Here is a 19,661-nt window from a genome sequence, read left to right as displayed (position 1 = left end):
CGAGAAGTCCTCAAAAGGTTGAATGGACATTTTCAGCAGGGCTGAAAATCTGCATGTTATTACCTGCTGATAGAACAGCCAAAGGCACTTCCCCTAACCCAGTGGTTGCAAGCCACATGCGGCTCTTTGGCCCCTTGAGTTTTTAGCAAAGGCCAGCTTAGGAGTACCCTAATTAAGTTAATAACAATGTACCTACCTATATAGTTTAAGTTTAAAAATTTTGGCTCTCAAAAGAAATTTCAATCGTTGTACTGTTATTTGGCTCTGTTGACTGAGTTTGCCGACCACTGCCCTAACCTGTTTACCAAACCTTACCTTTGATATGTATATTTGCTTTGCTAAAGGGCAAATGTGTGAATAAAGGGCCGTGGGTCCGGAGATTCAGAGAGCTTAGTCACTAGAGCTAAGCCTCCCTGGCTCCCCCTAAATGCCTTACAAATTTATATTTCTTGTCTAGTCTCTCAATTCATTTACACACAGCCCCTTCTCCAGATTCCTGAACCCTTAATGAAGAAAGACCCTAGCAGGCAGGGACTGGCCATTTCATTCCTCAGGGGTCAAGGGACAGAATGTTTCTGTATAATGGATTACATTTTTATAACTTAAAACATTGCCTCCATTTTGAAAAGAAAGATTGCCATGAGCCATGAATGTCTCTCCATGGAAGAGCAGCTTATTCTTCAGAAGCTGGTGCCTTGGAGCCTAGCACCTGGGCCAGAGGTGGCCAGGGGTTAGCCCGGCCAGATGCGTCAGCCTGCCTCCCAACGGCTCAGCAGGTGACAGCAGACAAACCTTGTCACCAGCTACTCTTTGCTCTTTAAAAATCTAGTGTTGGGTGGTTTTCATGTGAGTGTTGGAAGGAAATTTCATTGAGAAGGGATATAGGAAGATAGGTTCTGCCTTTAAAAGACCAAAACATGGAGATTTTATTGTCTTGGAGAGAAAATGAAAAAAAGAATATGCATCTTTGCAAAGAGTAGGCAAATAAAATTCACTTTTAGGTAAGATTCTTGGCATACAGAAGAAACTCCGAGGCTAGTTAGCAATTAGGTGGACTTCCATATTGGAGGAGGCTGGGTGGGAAAGGTGGTCTCTACACTCAACAGAGCAAGACAAAAACTGCACCCGTCACCTTGAGTTACCGAGACTGCGATGGAGTCAGGAAGCCGTGGTCACTTGGTCCTCTGAGAACAGGTCACATTTCATGGGCTGGTTGAGCGCACAGGCCGTGTTGAATGAGAGGCACTTAAACATCAGAAGCACTTCCAGGCAGGGAGATGCTTCCACAGTGAGACAAGATGGAAGGGGAGTGACTGGTGGGACAGCAGATTCATGCCTCCCAGTTCAAGCAAGGCTGGGTGTGTCCTCACTGAATGGCCCACACACCTGCCAGCACAGTTACATTTCTCTTCCGCAAAGGCCTGGAGCTGCAATTGTTAAATCTGCACACGCTGCTACTCGCCAGGCAGTATTAAACAGGGTAATGCTGTATTCTATAGTTCTACTTCTAGACATTTTCACTGCCAAACCCTGCAGTACTTACCCGGAGCATAGAAAACAACACCCCTGCTCCCAGGAGCCTGGGAAAGAACGCCCGTTGTGAATGAGAGGATCCGTGTTACGAGGGAATCCCAAATCTAGGTGTGGACAGGAAGTAATCAACTGCTGCTTCTGTGGGCCCTCGCACACACAGAAGTGTAAATCCTTCGTTTTACTCTCTCCTTGTCCCATTTCTGTTTAGACATAACTTGAAAGCCAGCTTTGCCCTTGTACATTCTAATTATGTTAAGGCAAAATACTTGCAATGATGCAGCAGGAGTTTCAAGCGAGCCTTCCAGTCCCAAGTGCATCCTAAGTCCACGCTTGGAGATGAAGTAACCTATGCTTTAACAGAGGCAGTGCTTCTCGGCATGTGTATGGAGCAGCCAGGCATGGGTCTCAACATTTCCAGGGAAAACTGTGAGGAACCCAATGGTGCACTTTTTAAGGGGTGTTTGTCTGGAAAGTGGGAGGGTCTAAAGATGACAAAACACACACAAAAAGCCCACTTTTTTAAAAAAAAGATTTTTTTATTTTTAGAGAGAGGGAGTGGGAGAGAATGAAACATCAACGAGAGAGCAAAAACTGGGGATCGAGCCCGCAACCCAGACATGGCCCTGCCTGGTATCGGCAACCTTTGGGTGTACAGGGCAACACCCAATCCAGCCACACCGGCCGGGGAGGAAAGCCCACCTGTAAGCAAATCTATAACTTAAAAGGAAAGCCTGCAATATTCCGAGGGCGGTCGACCGTTTGCGAGCGGCCATGAGAAACCCAGACATTGGGCGGCTTCTCAGCGTCAGCCGACAGGCCAGGCAAGGACTTCCCTCGAGCAGCTTTGCCCTTCTCCAGTCTTCCTCCCTCGGGGAGGCCGTGAGGTCTGCGACCGACCGCCAGGATTAGTGTCATCCCCTCACACAGCAAGGCCCTGACACAGTGTGCGCACACAGCATGAGGTCAGTGCCAATATTTGGGAGGCTTTAAAGAAGATAATTGAATTTTTGCCCCCATCAAGGAGAAAAGTTTTGCCGTCTGGTTTACATTGAAGACCTAGTTGGCTCATCGTCTGAGAAATAAACTTTCCCTGGATTAGGAAACCTCATCGTGAGACTTGAGATATACTGGTTTGGATAGTTTCCTCAGTTTCTCCTGGCTTCGAAGTCCCCGGCCTCGTAGTGAGGTAAGGCCCATTGGAGGCAGGTGAATCTGAGTAAGAAGAGTAAGAATAATAATATTAAGAATTATAATCACTGCAGCAGCTTATATTCATTGAGCATTTTCTAAATACCATGCTCTCTGCTCAGCACTACATCTACAGTCATCAATGCTCACAATCATCTTGGGGAATTAGATCAGCATTTACCGATGAGAAAATGGAGGCTCAGAAGTTACAACTTGCTCAGATTAGACATGAAGTGGGGGAGCAAATCTGAACCCAGATATGTCTGATGCCAGAGCTGGGCTCTTGTTGACCATGTTGCCTGCACGGAGGGAAAAGCCACAAACCACACAGTAAAATGAAAATGCAAAGGTGAGGGAAAGCATGTACACCAAGATGTGTGCATGGTGGCAAACTGGGACCAGCCTAAACATCTACCGGAAGGGTTCATTCTCACAAAAGGATGCAAGGCAACCATGCAAAAAGAGAAAGGCCGTCATGCCCAGAAGCCAGGGAGTAAAGTAAGCAGGTAATAAACAGTACACCCAGGACTCGTGTAGTTTAAGAAAATGTATGTACATGAGTGTGGAAAAGACTACAAGGATATATTACCAAACTATTAGGTTCAGCCAATATAATATAAATTAAATATTGGTAATTCAAAAATTTAAAAACTATCTATCTATACTAATAAAAGGGTAATATGCTAATTAGACCAGACATCTTCCGGACATCCATCCAGACGTCCTTCCGGACAAAGCCACGATGGTGGGGGCCGAGGCAGAGGCAGTTAGGGGCAATCATGCAAACAGGGAAGCAGTTAGGGGCGATCAGGCAGGTAGGTAGAGGTGGTTAGGGGCAATCAGGCAGGCAGGCAGGCAGAGGCAGTTAGGGGCGATCAGGCAGGCAGTGGAGCAGTTAGGGGCACCATGCAGGCAGGCAGAGTGGTTGGGGCGATCAGGCAGGCAGGTGAGCGGTTAGGAGCCAGTGGTCCCAGATTCCAAGAGGGATGTCCGACTGCCGGTTATCTCCCGAGGGGTCCTGGATTGGAAAGGGTGAAGGCCGGGCTGAAGGACCGCCCCCCTGTGCACGAATTTTGTGCACTGGGCCTCTAGTATATATATAAAAGCCTAAGTAACCATTATGACAGAACGACCGGTCGACCAGTTGCTATGATACGCACTGATCACCAGGGGGCAGACGTTCAAGGCAGGAACTGCCCCCTGGTGGTCAGTGCACTCCCACAGGCCTGCAGGAATCAGGCCTAAACCGCAGTCGGACATCCCTCTCACAATCCGGGACTCCTCGGGGGCCTAAACTGGTCGTTGGACATCCCACGAGGGGTCCCGGATTGCGAGAGGGTGCAGGCCGGGCTGAGGGACACCTCACCCCCTACCCCCCTGTGCCCAGTGCACAAATTTCATGCACTAGGCTCTAGTTAAATATAAAATTTGCTGTGGATTAAACTTACAGTCTCCCTCTTTCCCGTCCCCCAGTTCTCCTCTCAAGAAACAATTACCAGCAATTTTTTGTAGGTCAAGGGTAGAAAATTGGTAGTTTCATATGGTCAACCCACTAGTTACAGGGGTCACTTTCACAGGGTGCACATTTTTGACAAATTTCACTTTCTATCTTATGCATGCCTTTAATGTTTGAACTTTATTCTTTTATTAACAACAACCCTGTCTAATATAAGAAGAAAATCTTTCCATAAAAATGTGAAAAGCAAAAGACAACACTATGTAACTGCGAGCTGGCTTTCCCTCCCATACATGGGAAAGCTGTACACGTAGGAGATAGGCTTCTTTGGCATCTTGGTTGGTTGTGACTGGCTGATGGCATGCAAGGACAGCTGTTTCCAACATGCCACCTACAGTAGCTCTAGCCTTCTAGACAAACACTCGGCAAAGGATGAGTACCCACCACGTGTTAACCGGGTCACACTTACTGGCCTTGGATATGGGATCTGGTAGTGCAGTCCGATTTCGATCCTAGCTGTGCATTCATCTATACACTGCTTAATCTGGTCTGTGTCTGTGAGCTGGTGAAAGACGAAATGGGCATTTTTCTAAATGCCACACAGAATACAGATACACGTTTTCTGAAACTCTTTTGATTTACCATTCAGTAAATTAAATATTGATAATTCAAAAATTCAAAAGCAATCTATATATAATATATATAAAAGCCTAAGCAACCTTTATGACCAGACAACAAGCAGGTAGCTATGATGCACACTGACCACCAGGGGGAAGAAGCTCAATGCAGGAGCTGCCCCCTGGTGGTCAGTGCGCTTCCACAGTCAACTTCCCGCGGCTGGCCAACTTCCTGAGGTCCCTCCCCGTGGCCGGCCAGCCAGCCCCCAGCAGCCCCTCGGGGTGGCCAGCCTCCTGGCCCCAATCAGCCTGATTGGGACTGGGAGAGATGGGCCCCAATCAGCCCCAATTGCCGGCCAGGCCAGGGACTCCACCTGTGCAAGAATTCGTGCACTGGGCCTCTAGTTTAATATAAAATTTGCTGTGGACTAAACTTATAAAATGAAGTCTCCCTCTTACCCCTGTCCCCCAGTTCCCCTCTCAAGGATAACAATTACTAGCATATTTTTGTTTGTCTTCCCAGTGTATTTTCTGCATATATCAGCATACACGTATACATGTAGGTTTTTTCTTTGCTTTTATTAAATTTTTTAAAATTGGACATTATTGTAGGAGTCCCCCTTCACCACTCCCCCTTTGCCCACCTGAACCCTCTTTTCCTTGGCCTTTACCAAATTATTGTCTGTGTCCATGGGGTATGCATATGTTTTTGTGTGGTTTTTATTGAGAGAGGAAGGGAGAGGGAGAGAGGGATAGAAACATCAATGATGAGAATCATTGATCCACTGCCTCCTGCAGGCTCCCTACTGGGGATGCAGCTCGCAATCTGGCCATGTGCCCTGACTAGGAATCGAACCATGACCACCTGGTTCAAAGATCAATACTCAACCTGAGCCATACCGGCTGGGCTGCACATATGTTCTTTAGCTAATCCCTTCACCTTCTTAATCTAGTCATCCCCCACCATCCTCCCCTCGGGCACCAGCCAGTCTGTTTCACGTATTCATGTTTCTGGTTCCATTTTTTTTTAAAATATATTTTACTGATTTTTTACAGAGAGGAAGGGAGAGAGATAGTTAGAAACATCGATGAGAGAGAAACATCGATCAGCTGCCTCCTGCACGCCCCCCACTGGGGATGTGCCCACAACCAAGGTACATGCCCTTGACTGGAATCGAACCTGGGACCTTTCAGTCCGCAGGCTGACGCTCTAGCCACTGAGCCAAACCGGTTTTGGCATCTGGTTCCATTTTGTTCATCAGTTTATTTTGTCCATTAGATCCTACAAATGAGTGAGCTCATATGGTACTTGTCTTTCTCTGACTGGCTTATTTCACTTAGCATAATGCTCTCCAAGTCCATCCATGCTATTACAAAGGGTAAGAGAGCCTCTTTTTTTACAGCTGCATACTATTCCACTGTGTAAATAGCTTTTTTTATCCACTCAAGGTTTTTTTCTTACACAAATGATAGCTCACTCTGTTCTGAACCTTGTTTTTTCCACTAATAAACTGAAGCTCCTTCTATATTTATGCATATAAAACTGCCTCATTCTTTTTTAAAAAATATATATATTTTTTATTGATTTCAGAGAGGAAGGGAGAGGGGGAGAGAGATAGAAACATCAATGATGAGAATCTGATCGGCTGCCTCCTGCATATCCTTTATTGGGGATCGAGCCCACAACCCCAGCATGTGCCCTTGACCGGAATCGAACCTGGGACCATTAGTCCACAGGCCGACGCTCCACCCACTGAGCCAAACCAGCTAGGGCTGTTCCATTCTTTTGAACAGGTGTACCAAATTCCAATATAATTTAACCAATCTTCTACTGATGGACATTTAGGTTATCTCCCATCTTTGCCATTATAAACAAATATGTTATGGATCCCTCTAGATTTTTTGGCTCATATGCAAATATATCTAAAAGATAATTTCCTAGAGGAAGAATTCTGGGTCAAAGGGTATATGTTCATGCATTTTTAATTCTCATAGATGTTCATGCATTTTTAATTCTCATAGATATTCCCTCTAGATTCAAATAGTGATTTTCAACCTTTTTCATCTCATGGCACAGAAATTACTAAAATTCTGCAGCACACCAAAAAAATATATTTTTTGACAATCTGACAAAAAAAAAAAAAAGAGGCATAGTTTTAATTCATTCCTATTGGACAGCTATTTTTCAGAGGCTGCCTGCATGATTTTGCTGTATCTCCACACCACCTACACTAACATTAAACTTTTTCTTTATGCCCTAGCTGGTTTGGCTCAGTGGATAGAGTGTCAGCCTACAGACTGAAAGGTCCCAGGTTCGATTCCAGTCAAGGGCACATGCCCAGGTTGTGGGCTCGATCCTCAGTGTGGGGCGTGCAGAAGGCAGCCGATCCATGATTCTCTCTCATCTTTGATGTTTCTATCTCTCTCGCTCCCCCTCTCCTTCCTCTCTGAAATAAATAAAAGTTTTTAAAAAATAAAAAAATAAACTTTTCTTTAAATGGACTCTCCTAAGCATAGTAATTGTGAAAGTACCGGATACTCTTCTCTTCCTATACACAGTAAAACAAGCACATGTGTTAACTGAAAGGCCCACGGACCTCCCCCACCACAACACATCTCACTGGGCACCGTCCTCCGGCTCCCAGCACACTGGCCCATCCAAGCAGAGGCAGGCGCAGGCTGAGGGTTGCCGTGACTGAAAACCCAGGGTCTCAGCAGCCTCAGGCCCATCCTCAGAGCGCGTGCTACTGTGGCGTGCCCAGCACCAGGGTGGGCGTTGGGAGGCCACGGGCCCTGCCTTTACGCCGGAGAGGACACCCTGACCGTGAAGCTACTGGAAGGCACGGAGGCACAAAATCAACGGCCGCCTAGGAATTCAGACCGGGCTCATTCGGGGTCGGTGAGCCGAGAAACTGAGGGAGGCTTCCTGAAGGTGAACCGAGTCAAAGTGTTTGTGACGCTTGTCAATCTGTCACTCACACGGCAGGCCCGGGAGCGATGCTCCGGCTTTAAGGCACCGTATTAAGTTCATTAAATATACCAATAATTTCATTATAAATGGACACAAAACAGACGTTTTGAAACGATGCAATAAAATAAACAGAAACAGCACTTGCAGTATTTGATTTCCATTCCTCCCAGGGCAGGTTAAGGACCTCGGGGCTACGTGTACGCTGGTGTGGCACGCATGGTGTGCACCAGGAGCAGAATGTGGAGGAGCTGAGGGTCACATGGCCACTGGACTTGGGGTGTCCTGCAGGGGGTGGTGAAAGGCCAAGGCGGGGTTCACATACGGGAGCTGGAACCACAAGGCAGCTGCCAGGCTGGGCGTCAGCACACACGGCTGGCAGCAGGTGGGACGCAGACAGGCCAGACAGGAGACCGAGGCAGGGGCCAGAGTGGATAAAAGGAAGGGCGTTTCATGAAGGAGCTGCAACAGCATGGGACCGAGATCCACACGGAGGCGGCAAGGCCAGGAGCCGGCAGCCTCGTCCGGGCGCTGTGCCAGGCGGTCTTCCTGAGGAGCCCCCACAAGATGCCGGAGGGTTTCCTGGGATGATTAAAGCGGAGCCCCACAGAGATGGCTTTTGGCCCTGGTGTCTGTCGGGGTGCCCTGCCTTACACGGGTTCCCGGGGCACTACTGAACCCCTTCTGTGGTCCCAGAGGGCAAACTCACTCTGCTGGCCAGAGAGGCTTGAGTGCAAAGCTAAGTCATGAAGGGCATCCTGTGCTGAATTCTATTCTCTTCCCTCAGAATGGGTTTATACGTGGAGGCTCTGAATAGATTATGAACTAAAAAACAAAACACAAACAAAAATAAAAACCTGTGTACCCTCCTGTGGGAGCGGCCCGCAACAGGCGCAGGGGTGAGGGGCTGCTCACCTGCCGGCTGCTGAGGACCTGGGGCCAGTGCAGGGAGGGTTCCGGCTGGAGCAGCCCCTCACCCCTACGCCTCTGGCTGCCGCCACGCTCTGCCACTGTGACCGCTCAGTCCTCTCGACTTTAGGACAGAAAATACACACAGGAAGCTGCTCTCCTTCTTGCGATCTCCGATCTCCGACTGAGGCTACTCACGTTCTTGTTTTTCTGGAACAGCGTCCTGGCTTCCTGGAGGATGTACTGCTTTTCTCGCGCGGTGTCCTCCCCCTGCCCGGACGCCGCCTGCCACCTCCTCGCCAGCCTGAAGATTCGGCGGTAGAGGCGGAGTACGTCTTGTCTTGTCGCTGTGGTCATCCTCGGACTCACCCAAGTAGAAGAGGGAAAATGTGCGTAAAAACCCCACTTGAGAATAGGCAGCTGGAAGAGGTGCATTTTTAAAATCAAGCTCTTTAATTAGGCAATCTGTTTGGCGGCACTGCCGGGCGGGCGCTGGCCTGCGCATCACCGCGTGGCTGAGGCTGCTCACCAGGCTGTTTCCTACGACAGCCATTTCACAAACATGGCAAAACCAAAACACACATTTACTATTCTTTAAGCGGTCCGAGTACTCGGGATGAGGCTTTCGGTGTGTACGCTGGTAAATTACATCGCTGCCCTGGGGGCCAAGGAGCAGGCACATTTTAAAAATATATATTTTATTGATTTTTTACAGAGAGGAAGGGAGAGGGATAGAGAGTTAGAAACATCGATGAGAAACATCGATCAGCTGCCTCCTGCAACACCCCCTACTTGGGGATATACCTGCAACCAAAGTACATGCCCTTGACCGGAATCGAACCTGGGACCCTTCAGTCGGCAGGCCGACGCTCTATCCACTGAGCCAAACCGGTTAGGGCAACAGGCACATTTTTAATGAGTGAATTTAATGCAGGGGTTGCTAACTCAAATTCTTCCAGGGCCAGCCGGCAGGGAACCTGGCTGGGGGACAGTGGCCAAAGGAGAGGACACGCCCCCTTAAAGGGGAAGGCCGCGACTCAGTCTGGCCAGTGGCTGCCATGTAGAAAGAGGGCCTGGCCTAGTGATGCCAGATTTCCGGATAGCTTAATAGGAGGCCTTCCAGATTTTTAAAAGATGAAATCTCAAAAATGACACGAATTCATTACTTTGGAAAATGTGGGTACCACGAAGGCCGAGCAAATTGGGTCTGCAGGCTCAGTTCTGCCTTAGTTCATCATAACCTTGTGGAAAAGGTTTCTGGTGCTGTTGGTCTACCTCGTCCACAGAACTGTGCATGCGGGAACTAAAATCTCGGTGATGACTGAAGTCCGTGACCCCTCTGGGTTTTACTCTGAGACAACAATGTTTTATGTGGAGAGAACCTGGCTAAGACCCCACCTAAATGCATTCCCTAAAGTAACTATTTTAAAAAAATAAATTCCTGTTACTATCATGCAATATTCCAGATATACAAAATGATACAGAGAGTCATATAATTACAGCCACATATTCACAATGAGCCTTAAAGGACCCTCACTGTCCCTCTTCCAAGTCCAATTCCCTTGCTTCTCTCCTCGGACACTAGCCTGAAGGGTTTGTCTCACCGTCTTTATAGCTGACGTGACAGTCTTGCTTCGCAAGTTTAACACTGTTTCTACGTGTGTATGTGAAAGGCCTTGCCTTCCTGTCACTTGCTTTTTTGCCCATTTCTGTGAGGCCCCTCATGCTGTTCCTTTAGCGCTAGTTCAGGGGTCGGCAAACTCATTACTCAACAGAGCCAAATATCAACAGTACAACGATTGAAATTTCTTTTGAGAGCCAAAATTTTTAAACTTAAACTATATAGGTAGGTACATTGTTATTTACTTAATTAGGGTCCTCCTAAGCTGGCCTTTGCTAAAAACTCAAGGGCCAAAGAGCCGCATGTGGCTCGCGAGCCGCAGTTTGCCGACCACTGCTCTAGTTCATCTGTTCTCACTACTGCCATTCAGTCCACCGTCTGCAGTCACTCCGTGTACACATTCCTGCTGCTGGGCGTTCGGTATTTTCTTCTTTTACTTGGGCAAAAACTTCAGCCTGTTTCTCCGCTATTAACTTTACATCAGGAAAGAAGGCCCACGCCTGGGGGTTCCCGACCAGGCAGACTTAGGGCACGGGCCCTGCCCCGCCTCTAACACTGGAGGCTGAGAAGAGGACGACAGATCACAGAGGAAGCACGTGGCCAGGCACGGGGCCTCCCCACCAGGACCCTGGCTTTGCAGACGGCGCGCAGGGTCAGGGAGGGGCTGCTCCCACCCAGGCAGGGCGGGACGATGGAGACAGTGCAGCCCAGGGTCTAAGAGAACTCGGGCAGCTAGAGAGTGGAGATGGGAGCTGGCAGGAGGTGTCAACCCGGAAAGTCCACGTGCTTACAAGGAATTCACCTTACAGGGAGTCTCTCTTGCAACAATGACTGCCCGTCCTACTCATCCCGACCCTGGTGACTTTTCCTGAGAACGAGACTGGACCAAGGCTTAACTGTTTGATGAAAAGCTTGAAAGCATGACTTCACCCAATTCACAAGTTAACGGACCGAGGTAACAGTCAACACAATTCTGACGCCCACGATGCTTCAGAGAAATTGCTTAGAAGGAATAATAAAAACCGAGAGAGAAAGAGCAGCATGCTCTGTGGCCCATCGTTAATAAAAACCCAGATGAGATGACGACGTTGTCCTGCTAAGGAAAGGTTCCTGAGTTTCTGGCTCTCCCTAAAATTCCATGGTTTCCCATGAATGTCTGAGAGTCAGTTCCTGTGAGGCGGGGAGTCTGTAACCAACGTTTGCTAAAGACTGCCTCACCTCCCTGTTAAGGGACCTGTAGGAGGCAGAGCCTGGCATATTAACATACAGCGTCCTGCTAAGTGTGAATTTAATTGGTTTCCTTCTCTCCTCTAAAAACCTCAGCAACTGATCATACACCAGAATCTGACACAGGAGCCCTGTAATGAGGGCACTCGCTGGTAACAAGCAGAACAATTGGTACTTCACAGGCCTCTTTTCAAAACTTGAATGTTTAAGTATTGGGAGAACTAACCCTGAAAGGGAGGAAGTGATGTCTCCTCTCCAACATCACTGACATAGAAAGCCTACCTGTTACTGGACTGAAGGGGTCCATTTACCTACATGCATCAAAGCTCAATCAAACAGGAACAGGAGTTTGCAGCAAAGAAAGTACAGGTTTACAGGTGAGGACATGGTGCCCAGCCCATAGTCACAGGCCTCCCAGTGGCTTCCAGGAAATGGGTTATAGGAAAAGGTCATCATCATGGTGGCTAAAGGAGTGGGCGTGAGGGCCCTACTCATCACTGTATCAGGGCCTGTGTCTGGTTTCATGAGGGTGTGGTCCCTACGGTCTCACTGTTTCATGACCTGCGACTGAAACCCATCCGAAGCCAAGGTGTGATCTTGAGCTCGGCCAACATTCTGTGGTCAACAGACCTCAGGCTTTATTCTTAAGACAGTTGGATACTGACTCTGCTGTCCTACTGGTTCAATCATTAAGGAAAGGAATGGATGGAGAACTCATGCGGAAAAAAGAAAAAGAAAAAACTATGCCTCTGTTGTTCTCTCATTAGAATCTTTCAGTTCTTTGGGGAACTCATATTCTTTCTTATCTGAGGGTTACATACCTATCTGTTATTTATAGAAGGCTTTCTCCTGACCCCTCCCCATGTACCTTACCAACCCCTAGTCATCCTTTAGTTCTCCGTGAAAACATGGAGGTCTCGGATGATCTCTCCTCCCCCTCTGCCTCACCATATACACCAGATCAGGTCTCTTTGTTGAACTTGTATTTCTGCTTTGTAGCAGTGATCACTCAAGAAATGGCCTGTCAATGTATGTCTTCCCCCATAGACTCTAACATCCATGGGGACAGTAACCACATCCATCGTATTCACTGCTGAATGCTCAGCACCTGGCAAGGTGCATAACTGCTAGTCAACAGATGTCTGCTGAATAATCGAATATCTCATGCTATGGAAGCTTGTGATTCTAGAAACATCATCAGCCATACATAAAAAGTTCTTATCTTTTTGATTTATATTTGTCTCAAGTTCCTGGGAAGCAACTTGTTTAGAAAAAGTATTTTTTCCCTAGGAGTCTTCCTTCCTATGGATTTAGTGGCTGGAAACCAACATTTATTCCTCAAACCATCGCTGACCTCTCACGGATGCAGAACCAACAGCCCTTTTCCTTCCTCTCTAGTTTCAGGGGTTGATCTGACGCAAAGGGGTCTGCTAGGATTTCCCGCAGGACATCAGAAATATGAAACTGTTCAGAGGTCCACAACTGAACTGCAGTATGAACTGCCTGAAGTCTATTCTTACATAATTTTACAGTAAAACTTTTGTAACTTTCATTCTTATGATTGACTAGAGGCCTTGTTGCACGAAATTAGTGAACGGGTAGGATCCCTAGGCCTGGCCGGCAATCAGGGCCGATTGGGCCTTTCCTTCGTTCCGCACCACCCCCTGGTGGTCAGCGCACGTCACAGCGAGAGACTGAACTCCCAGTCTCAGGTCAAACTCCCCAGGGGACACTTTGCATAATTAGCCTTTTATATATAGAGAAGATAGATATATCTTTAAACTCTGCTTCTTTTCACCTCCTTAATCCCAAATCCCAGAATAAGAAAAAATAAGATATGAAGTGTGAATGGAAGAAACTGTGACTGGAAAGGGGCCTATTTTCTTAAAGTTGTACCCCATGCATGCAGTCCCAAGCTAAGATTAGTCACCAGCACGGCCGGTGCGGCCTGTGCGGTACGATGAGGAGGACGAGGCTTGCTGCTGCACTGGCCTCGGTCGTAGTCGGAGAAGCTTCCCCAACAGCAGGCATCCCAGAGACTGGCTGGGGAGGTGATTCTTGATGTACAATAAAAATATTTTCTCACTGCCCACCAAACCATGATTTAAAGCAATTTCATTTTGTAGTGTTATAGCTTCCTTTAAATAAATGTATTACAAAATATTCAAGCTTGTTTAATAAACAGGTAAATAACAGTAAGAACTGTGACAGTGGGCCTGAAAGAGGAATTGGAAGCTGCTGCTGAGGCACCTGCTGCCCAGCCTACACGTTCCTTCTGCTGAGCCATTCACTTGGAATGGCTGTTGTGTGCCTGCTCCCCGCCCCCGACCACACCCCAGCCCTCAGACTCTCAGGTGTCCTGGAGCAGCGGTCACCAACCTTTCGGACCTCAGGACCACCAGGATCTGGAGCACCCTTTATGTAGCACATGCAGGCCTTGGTCTTACAGGAGGCCCAGGGGCGATGTCGCCCACTTCACCCTTTCCCCACCTATGGAAGACCTTGCAGCATGAATATGGGCATTTAAGAGCAGAGATGAACATTCCCTTTCTCCTGACAAATTTATAGAGCACGACTCTGGTCTCGGGAATGTCAAAACTCCCAATGCTGAGCTCTCAGGAGGCTTTGCCTTCTACTGAAGAAAAGGTGTTGCAGACAAAGGGCAGAAAAGGCAAGTTCCGGAACGACTCGCTTTCAGGATCTGCCCCTGGTGCATTTTTTTCCTCACCAGGACGAACGTAATCGAACTTCTCTCCCAAGTACTTTATGACTTTGAGGGGTGGGCAGAAGGTGAAGACTATGAAATCTGCCTGGACGAAGTCCGTCTTACGTGTTCCCTGTGCACCAATGGTGGCTGGTCCGGGTCTTTGGCCCTGTCTCCTTACATCTGGGACTTTCTTTTTGCCAAATGAAGGTCCCAACTCATACCACTTCTATGCCCAGTGCTGATTCTCACCCTTCGGCTCCCCTCACTTTTAATGGGGCCTTTTTCACTTTCCACCTACAAAACACACATTTTATAGGGGAAGGGGATCAGGATTATGTTTCATTCATTACACTCCTAGGCTAGGCACATGATTGGAGCTTAAAACGTAGGATGGGGCAAAAGTAGGTTTACAGTTGTTTGTATGGAATATAATCTATACTAATAAAAGGGTAATATGCTAATTAGACTGGCTCAACCGGACATCTTCCGGTCATCCTGCCTTCCTTCCGGACAAAGCCATGGTGGCGGGGGCCAAGGCAGAGGCAGTTAGGGGCAATCAGGTCTGCAGGCACTTGAGCGGTTAGGATACAGCAGTCCCAGATTGCAAGAGGGATGTCCCCTGAAGGGTCCCAGATTGGAATGGGTGTAGGCTGTGCTGAGGGACCCCCCCATGCATGAATTTCATGCACTGGGCCTCTAGTACAATAATAACAAATAATACAAGAATAAACTCCGCTTCCTGTGCTCGTAACTGTAAACCTACTTTTACCACGCCATGTACATTTGTTAGAATGAATGACACACAGAACAGCACCACGAACGTCCATTCTCATCTTAGATGAGGTGGTGCTATGCGGGCCAGGTTTCCAGTGGAGGCCCTGGAGCACTTGGAAATACGAATTAACGCCCACGGCGCCGGTTTTGAGAGCCACGCCGTGGGCTCAGTGTCCCTTGGGGAGGAGCCCTGTCAGTTCCACGCAGCGCGGTGTAAGGTGCAGGGCGGTGGGGAAGCCTCACTCTCAGGTCATTTAAGGCCCGTTAGGGTTCATCCACTGGACGAAACGATTTACTTTGTTTCTGTGAAACTTAGAACCAAACATACAAGGAAAATGGGGTTCTCATACTTTTTTTTTTTTTTAAAAACAATCCTTTTGGGGAATAAGGCTCATCACACCCAAATGATGAGGGAGTCAAAACTAAACCAGAAATGTTTCATTTGAAGAACCTCTAAGGAGCTGAAATGCTCTAACACCAAAGCAAGCTGGCCCTGGTAGCAGAGTAGGTAACGACCGTCTTAGAGTTTTTCCACATACGTAAGAGGCGGTATAGTGCAAGCAATGAACTAACGAATCCTGACTTCGCTACACCGGGGGTCTTCCAGAGCCTCACGTTCTTAAAATGTAAAATGGGGCGACCACAGGAACCTCCTTCAGAGTTGTAGTAAGAATCATTGGTTAGATAATCCATGCAAATCACTTAGCACAGGAGTGTTAACAAAGGCAAAGGCCACCTGAACAGGAGGACTGAAGGCCGCATTTATCCGTGCTGAGCTTTCTGTGCAGAGGAGAGAGGAAACGGAGGCCTGGTGGCAGCTGTGCTGCTTGGTGGTAGTAATGGATTTTCCTAAAGCCGTTTCCCTCTGCTCATTCAAACCCCTGTATGTACAGGACATTTGTTCTTCCGTGTGAGGGTCTGGCCCTGTTGGAGACACTGTGTACCTTCAGGCCACAGAGCACATTCCTACTGAAAATAAAATGCAGATGCCACCACCAAAGGCAGGATCAGGCTTCCCTTCCTATTTTTCTTCCTTTATCTCTTACTCCTTGTTTATCCTCAGGGCGTTTTCCTAGGCCCGGAGGTACTCCCTACATTCCGGTGTACATCCATATCCCATCGGTATCACCCTCACTCAAATCCAATGGCCTTCAGCTGAACGGTGCCCCACACTTCTCTGTCCTTCTCCCCTCCATCAATCAGGCAACAACCCCCCTCTCCCCTCCCCTACACACACTCACACCCCACAGACTTGTTTCCTGTCAGGGTTCAGGTTGTGGTTACTGGAATCCAAAAAAGGGAAGTACAATGCCACCCAGTTTTGCAAATCTCAGGATGAGCTTGTGTGGCATACTCAGTCACACCACAGCTACTTTCTCAACAGTGTCTTTTTACAAACAAAGTGACAACGGAGGTCCCAACTCATACAACTGCTATGAGGGAGTCGAGGGCAGATCATGTTTTAATTTTACCTAAAGGAAAAGGCATCCGTTTGGCCCTGTAATATGGGAATCTTCAGAACACAGGGGAAAAAACAAAACTATTGACGTCTGGAAGACTTAAACTCTCCCAAAAGAGATTTTATGGGTTAAGTGCACTCATTCTAAATATACCAGGCAGGGAACACAGGAGACTGCACTGGTAAGGGGCACCAATCAGGCTATTGTATCTGGGACATTTACAGCTGTTTTCCCCTCCAGGATAGGAATTCTAAATGAAAACCAACGTTCTGACCTCAAGTCAAAAAGCAAGCTGATTCCTTATCTGTGTATTTTGAGATGAAGACAAGGTAAGGGGTCAGTCAGTGGGGCTGTCAGTCAGTTACCACAAGTTAAGAGTTGGAAGTGTGTGTGGGCTGGAGATAGATAAAGACTAAGTCCATGCCAAAGATCAAACCCACTCCTTCATTCATAACTACTCAGGATTTTAACTCATCATAGGAATTAGGGAATTAGGGAAGCCCACAAACGAAACACTTAAATTTAAATGAATGTTTAGATCCCTCCTTCCTGATTATTTTCTAAGGAACTGGGTTAGGAAACTGAAAAAATACTTTGCCCCTAACATTAGATACAGCTGGGCCCTCCAGCCCGGGCTGACCCCACCATCTGGTGCATACCTCCCCGTGGGCAGGGTCCCTGCTGTCACGGTAGTTTCCAAGTCCCCTCAGCCATCAAATCAGCTCAGCTCAGCTCGAGGCACTGAGCTCCTTCCTACACAAAGTTCCTTCACGTGGGAACGACGACTGTCCATTTTCAGTGTGAAACCATCAGCACCCAGGACCATCCAGCTCCACCTCCACCTCCGTGACTGAAATACCCACTGGCCACATGCAGCTCTTGGCACTTGGACTATGGTGAGTGCACCGAGGAGCTGAATCTAAACTCCGTTTGACTACTACAGCTGCAGGTAGCTAGTGGCTCCATGCCGACTGCACAGCTCTCGACCGACCTTGCACAGCCCATGTCCACGGGGGTCAGGTAGGTGGGGGAGACTGCAGGCGAGCGGCCCTGCGCCACAGGAAAGCAGCAGAGCTCCTTGGCGCCAGGTAGGAACCTCCGGCTGGTGCTGCCACTTTATCTCATTTTCAAATGAAGCGGAAAATCTGGATTTCAATGTCCAATTTTTATTTATTTTTTAAAATGTTTATGTTTATTTGAGCCAAACTGACAACATGCTGGGAAACAAGGCCTGAAATGCCCAATGTTTAAATGTTAGTAAGTAAATTTAAAAAATAATTTAAAGCGCTTTGTGGCTGAACAGTATGTTTGCAGGCACATCTGTCTGGCCAACCTCTCCTGGCGGCCTGCGCAGCTCCTCCCCGCGGTGGGCAGCAGACCCAAGACTGAAGCCAGGCCTCGCGTGTTCCGATGTCATGAGATTGACCACATCTAGGTTGTGGCGGCGGCAGCAGGCACCAAAGCGCCTGGCAGAAGCTGCTGGTCCGTGGCATCTGAGGAACACTGTTCCTAGCCCGCAGGACACACAGCCTGCCTGAGGGGGACACACAAACAGGCAGCCAGGCGTGCTGTGGGGACACAGCCCGTGGGCACCAGTCCCGAAGCACCGCCGCCAGGGCGGGAGGGAGGGAAGCAGAAGCTGCGGGAGGTGGAAGGGCCCGGCTCACTGAGAGGGTGGGCCCCGTTTTCCCAGGATACTAAGGGGCCTCCCTGTCCGTGTGGAGTTTCCTTTGCGGCGTCTTCTCTGGGTAATCTCTAAATGTCCCCGGAGTGTAGGCGCCCAGGCGACCTAGCGGTCAGTGCCCGCCCGCGTTTGCTGTCTCTGGGCCTCGCCCTGACTTGCAAATGCAACTTCTCAACACCTTCACCTGGACGGGTACCGCTGACCCACCGACTGCGGCCGCAGGGAACTCGGTTTCCCACCACGTCTCCTCCCTCCTGTTCCCCTCGCGTCCAGTCCTGCAGTCCACTCCCAGAATACTCTGCGCGCCCCCTCCGAAGACCCCTCCAAAGAGGGTACCTCTGCCACGCTCTCTCTTAGGCTCCAAGGGCCCTTCCTTTGTCTCTGTGACTTGTAAAATAAATGTTCTCCTTTAAACACACAAAACAAAACGCGCTGTGGAGTTAACTCTCCATTTCCACTGCAACCGCAACACTGCCTCCCTCTCCCACCAGGCCCGCGCCTCCGCCTTCCCCACCCAGCGGCCTCGGGGAGTTCTGAACCTCCCGGCGCCCCCGCCCTAACCCTCCGGGGACACACCGCTCGGACCCCGGGCCCCAGGCTGAGGGAGGGAGCCCTGCCCCTCCGCCCCCGCCCGCTCTGCCCACGCCCTCCGTCCCGGCCGCCGGCCGCTCCCCCCACAAAGCCCTCCGGCCATTTCCTCCCCTCGGGCCTCCGCGAAGCCGGCCTCCTCGCCACCACCTTACCGATTGAGAGGCGCTCCCCCCGCTCCGCCATCACGGCCTGTGGGGCTCGCTCGCTGCTGCCTTCCTCCTGGATCTACTTAACTTTCTCCCGGCCGCGAATAAGCAGTGGCGGCGCACAGCCCTGGCGCACCGCGTTGCCCGCAGGCCTCACTGCCCTGCGAAGGCTGCCTCCGACACGCTGCGTCCGGTCAGCTCCCGCGGGGCCCGCCCGGCAAGGCCGCTGCGAACCTCCCCTTCGCACTCGGGGACCCGGGGACTCAGGACAGCCTCCGGCGGGCCGCACACCCGCGCCCCGCATCCCCGCAGGACTCCCCTCCCGGCCTCGGGCCGCTCCCTGGGCCGGTGCCCGAGGCCAGAGGCGCGACCCGGAGCCGCCCCCGCCAGGCTGGGGTCACACAGGCGCGTCTCCTAGCAACGCCGACCCCTCGCCCCACCCCAGCCTGCCCAGGAGCCCGCCCGCCCCGCAGTCCCCGCGCCGGAGCCCGCGTCTCCGGCCCCCGCACTCACTCCGCGCCGGTCCGGCCTCCCCGACCCTCGGAAGCGCCGGACGCCCGGCGCGCGGCGAGGAGGCAGCGCGGGAGCCCACGGAGAGCGGCGCACGCCTCGGCAGGCCCCGCGCCGGGCCGCAGCACGAGCGGACCCCGGGAGAGCCGACCCAGGTGTGCGGTCGTCCGAGCCCGTCGAATCGCACACTCCAGCCCCGCCTCCTCCGCCCGCCCGCCCGCCCGCAGCGGAGCCCACTGCACACCCCGCCCCCTGCCCTCCGCTGTCCCC

The 19,661-nt window shown here is 50.0% G+C and overlaps 1 protein-coding gene across 3 annotated transcripts; it reads right to left on the bottom strand.

Annotated features, from left to right (window-relative positions):
- Positions 1–401: 401 nt before the first annotated feature.
- LYRM1 (LYR motif containing 1) lies at positions 402–19,594 on the bottom strand. Of its 3 annotated transcripts, none has more exons than XM_079759894.1 (4): positions 18,888–19,328; positions 8,870–9,035; positions 4,647–4,739; positions 402–2,745 (listed from the first exon to the last, which is right to left on the bottom strand). In XM_079759894.1, exons 2-4 carry the CDS (start codon positions 9,026–9,028, stop codon positions 2,629–2,631), a joined length of 369 nt encoding a protein of 122 aa, XP_079616020.1. In that variant the 5' UTR covers positions 9,029–9,035; positions 18,888–19,328; the 3' UTR covers positions 402–2,628. The 3 variants fall into 3 exon arrangements, with proteins under 3 accessions (XP_079616020.1, XP_079616018.1, XP_079616019.1); XM_079759893.1 differs by lacking the exon at positions 18,888–19,328 and adding an exon at positions 19,395–19,594 and having other exon boundaries at positions 404–2,745; XM_079759892.1 differs by lacking the exon at positions 18,888–19,328 and having other exon boundaries at positions 8,870–9,091.
- Positions 19,595–19,661: the final 67 nt, after the last annotated feature.

Source organism: Cnephaeus nilssonii (assembly GCF_951640355.1).
Source record: "Cnephaeus nilssonii genome assembly, chromosome: 2".
In the NCBI taxonomy this organism is placed as follows: Eukaryota; Metazoa; Chordata; class Mammalia; order Chiroptera; family Vespertilionidae; genus Cnephaeus; species Cnephaeus nilssonii.
Note: the sequence above shows the minus strand (reverse complement) of the source record. Positions and strands in the feature narration are given on the sequence as shown.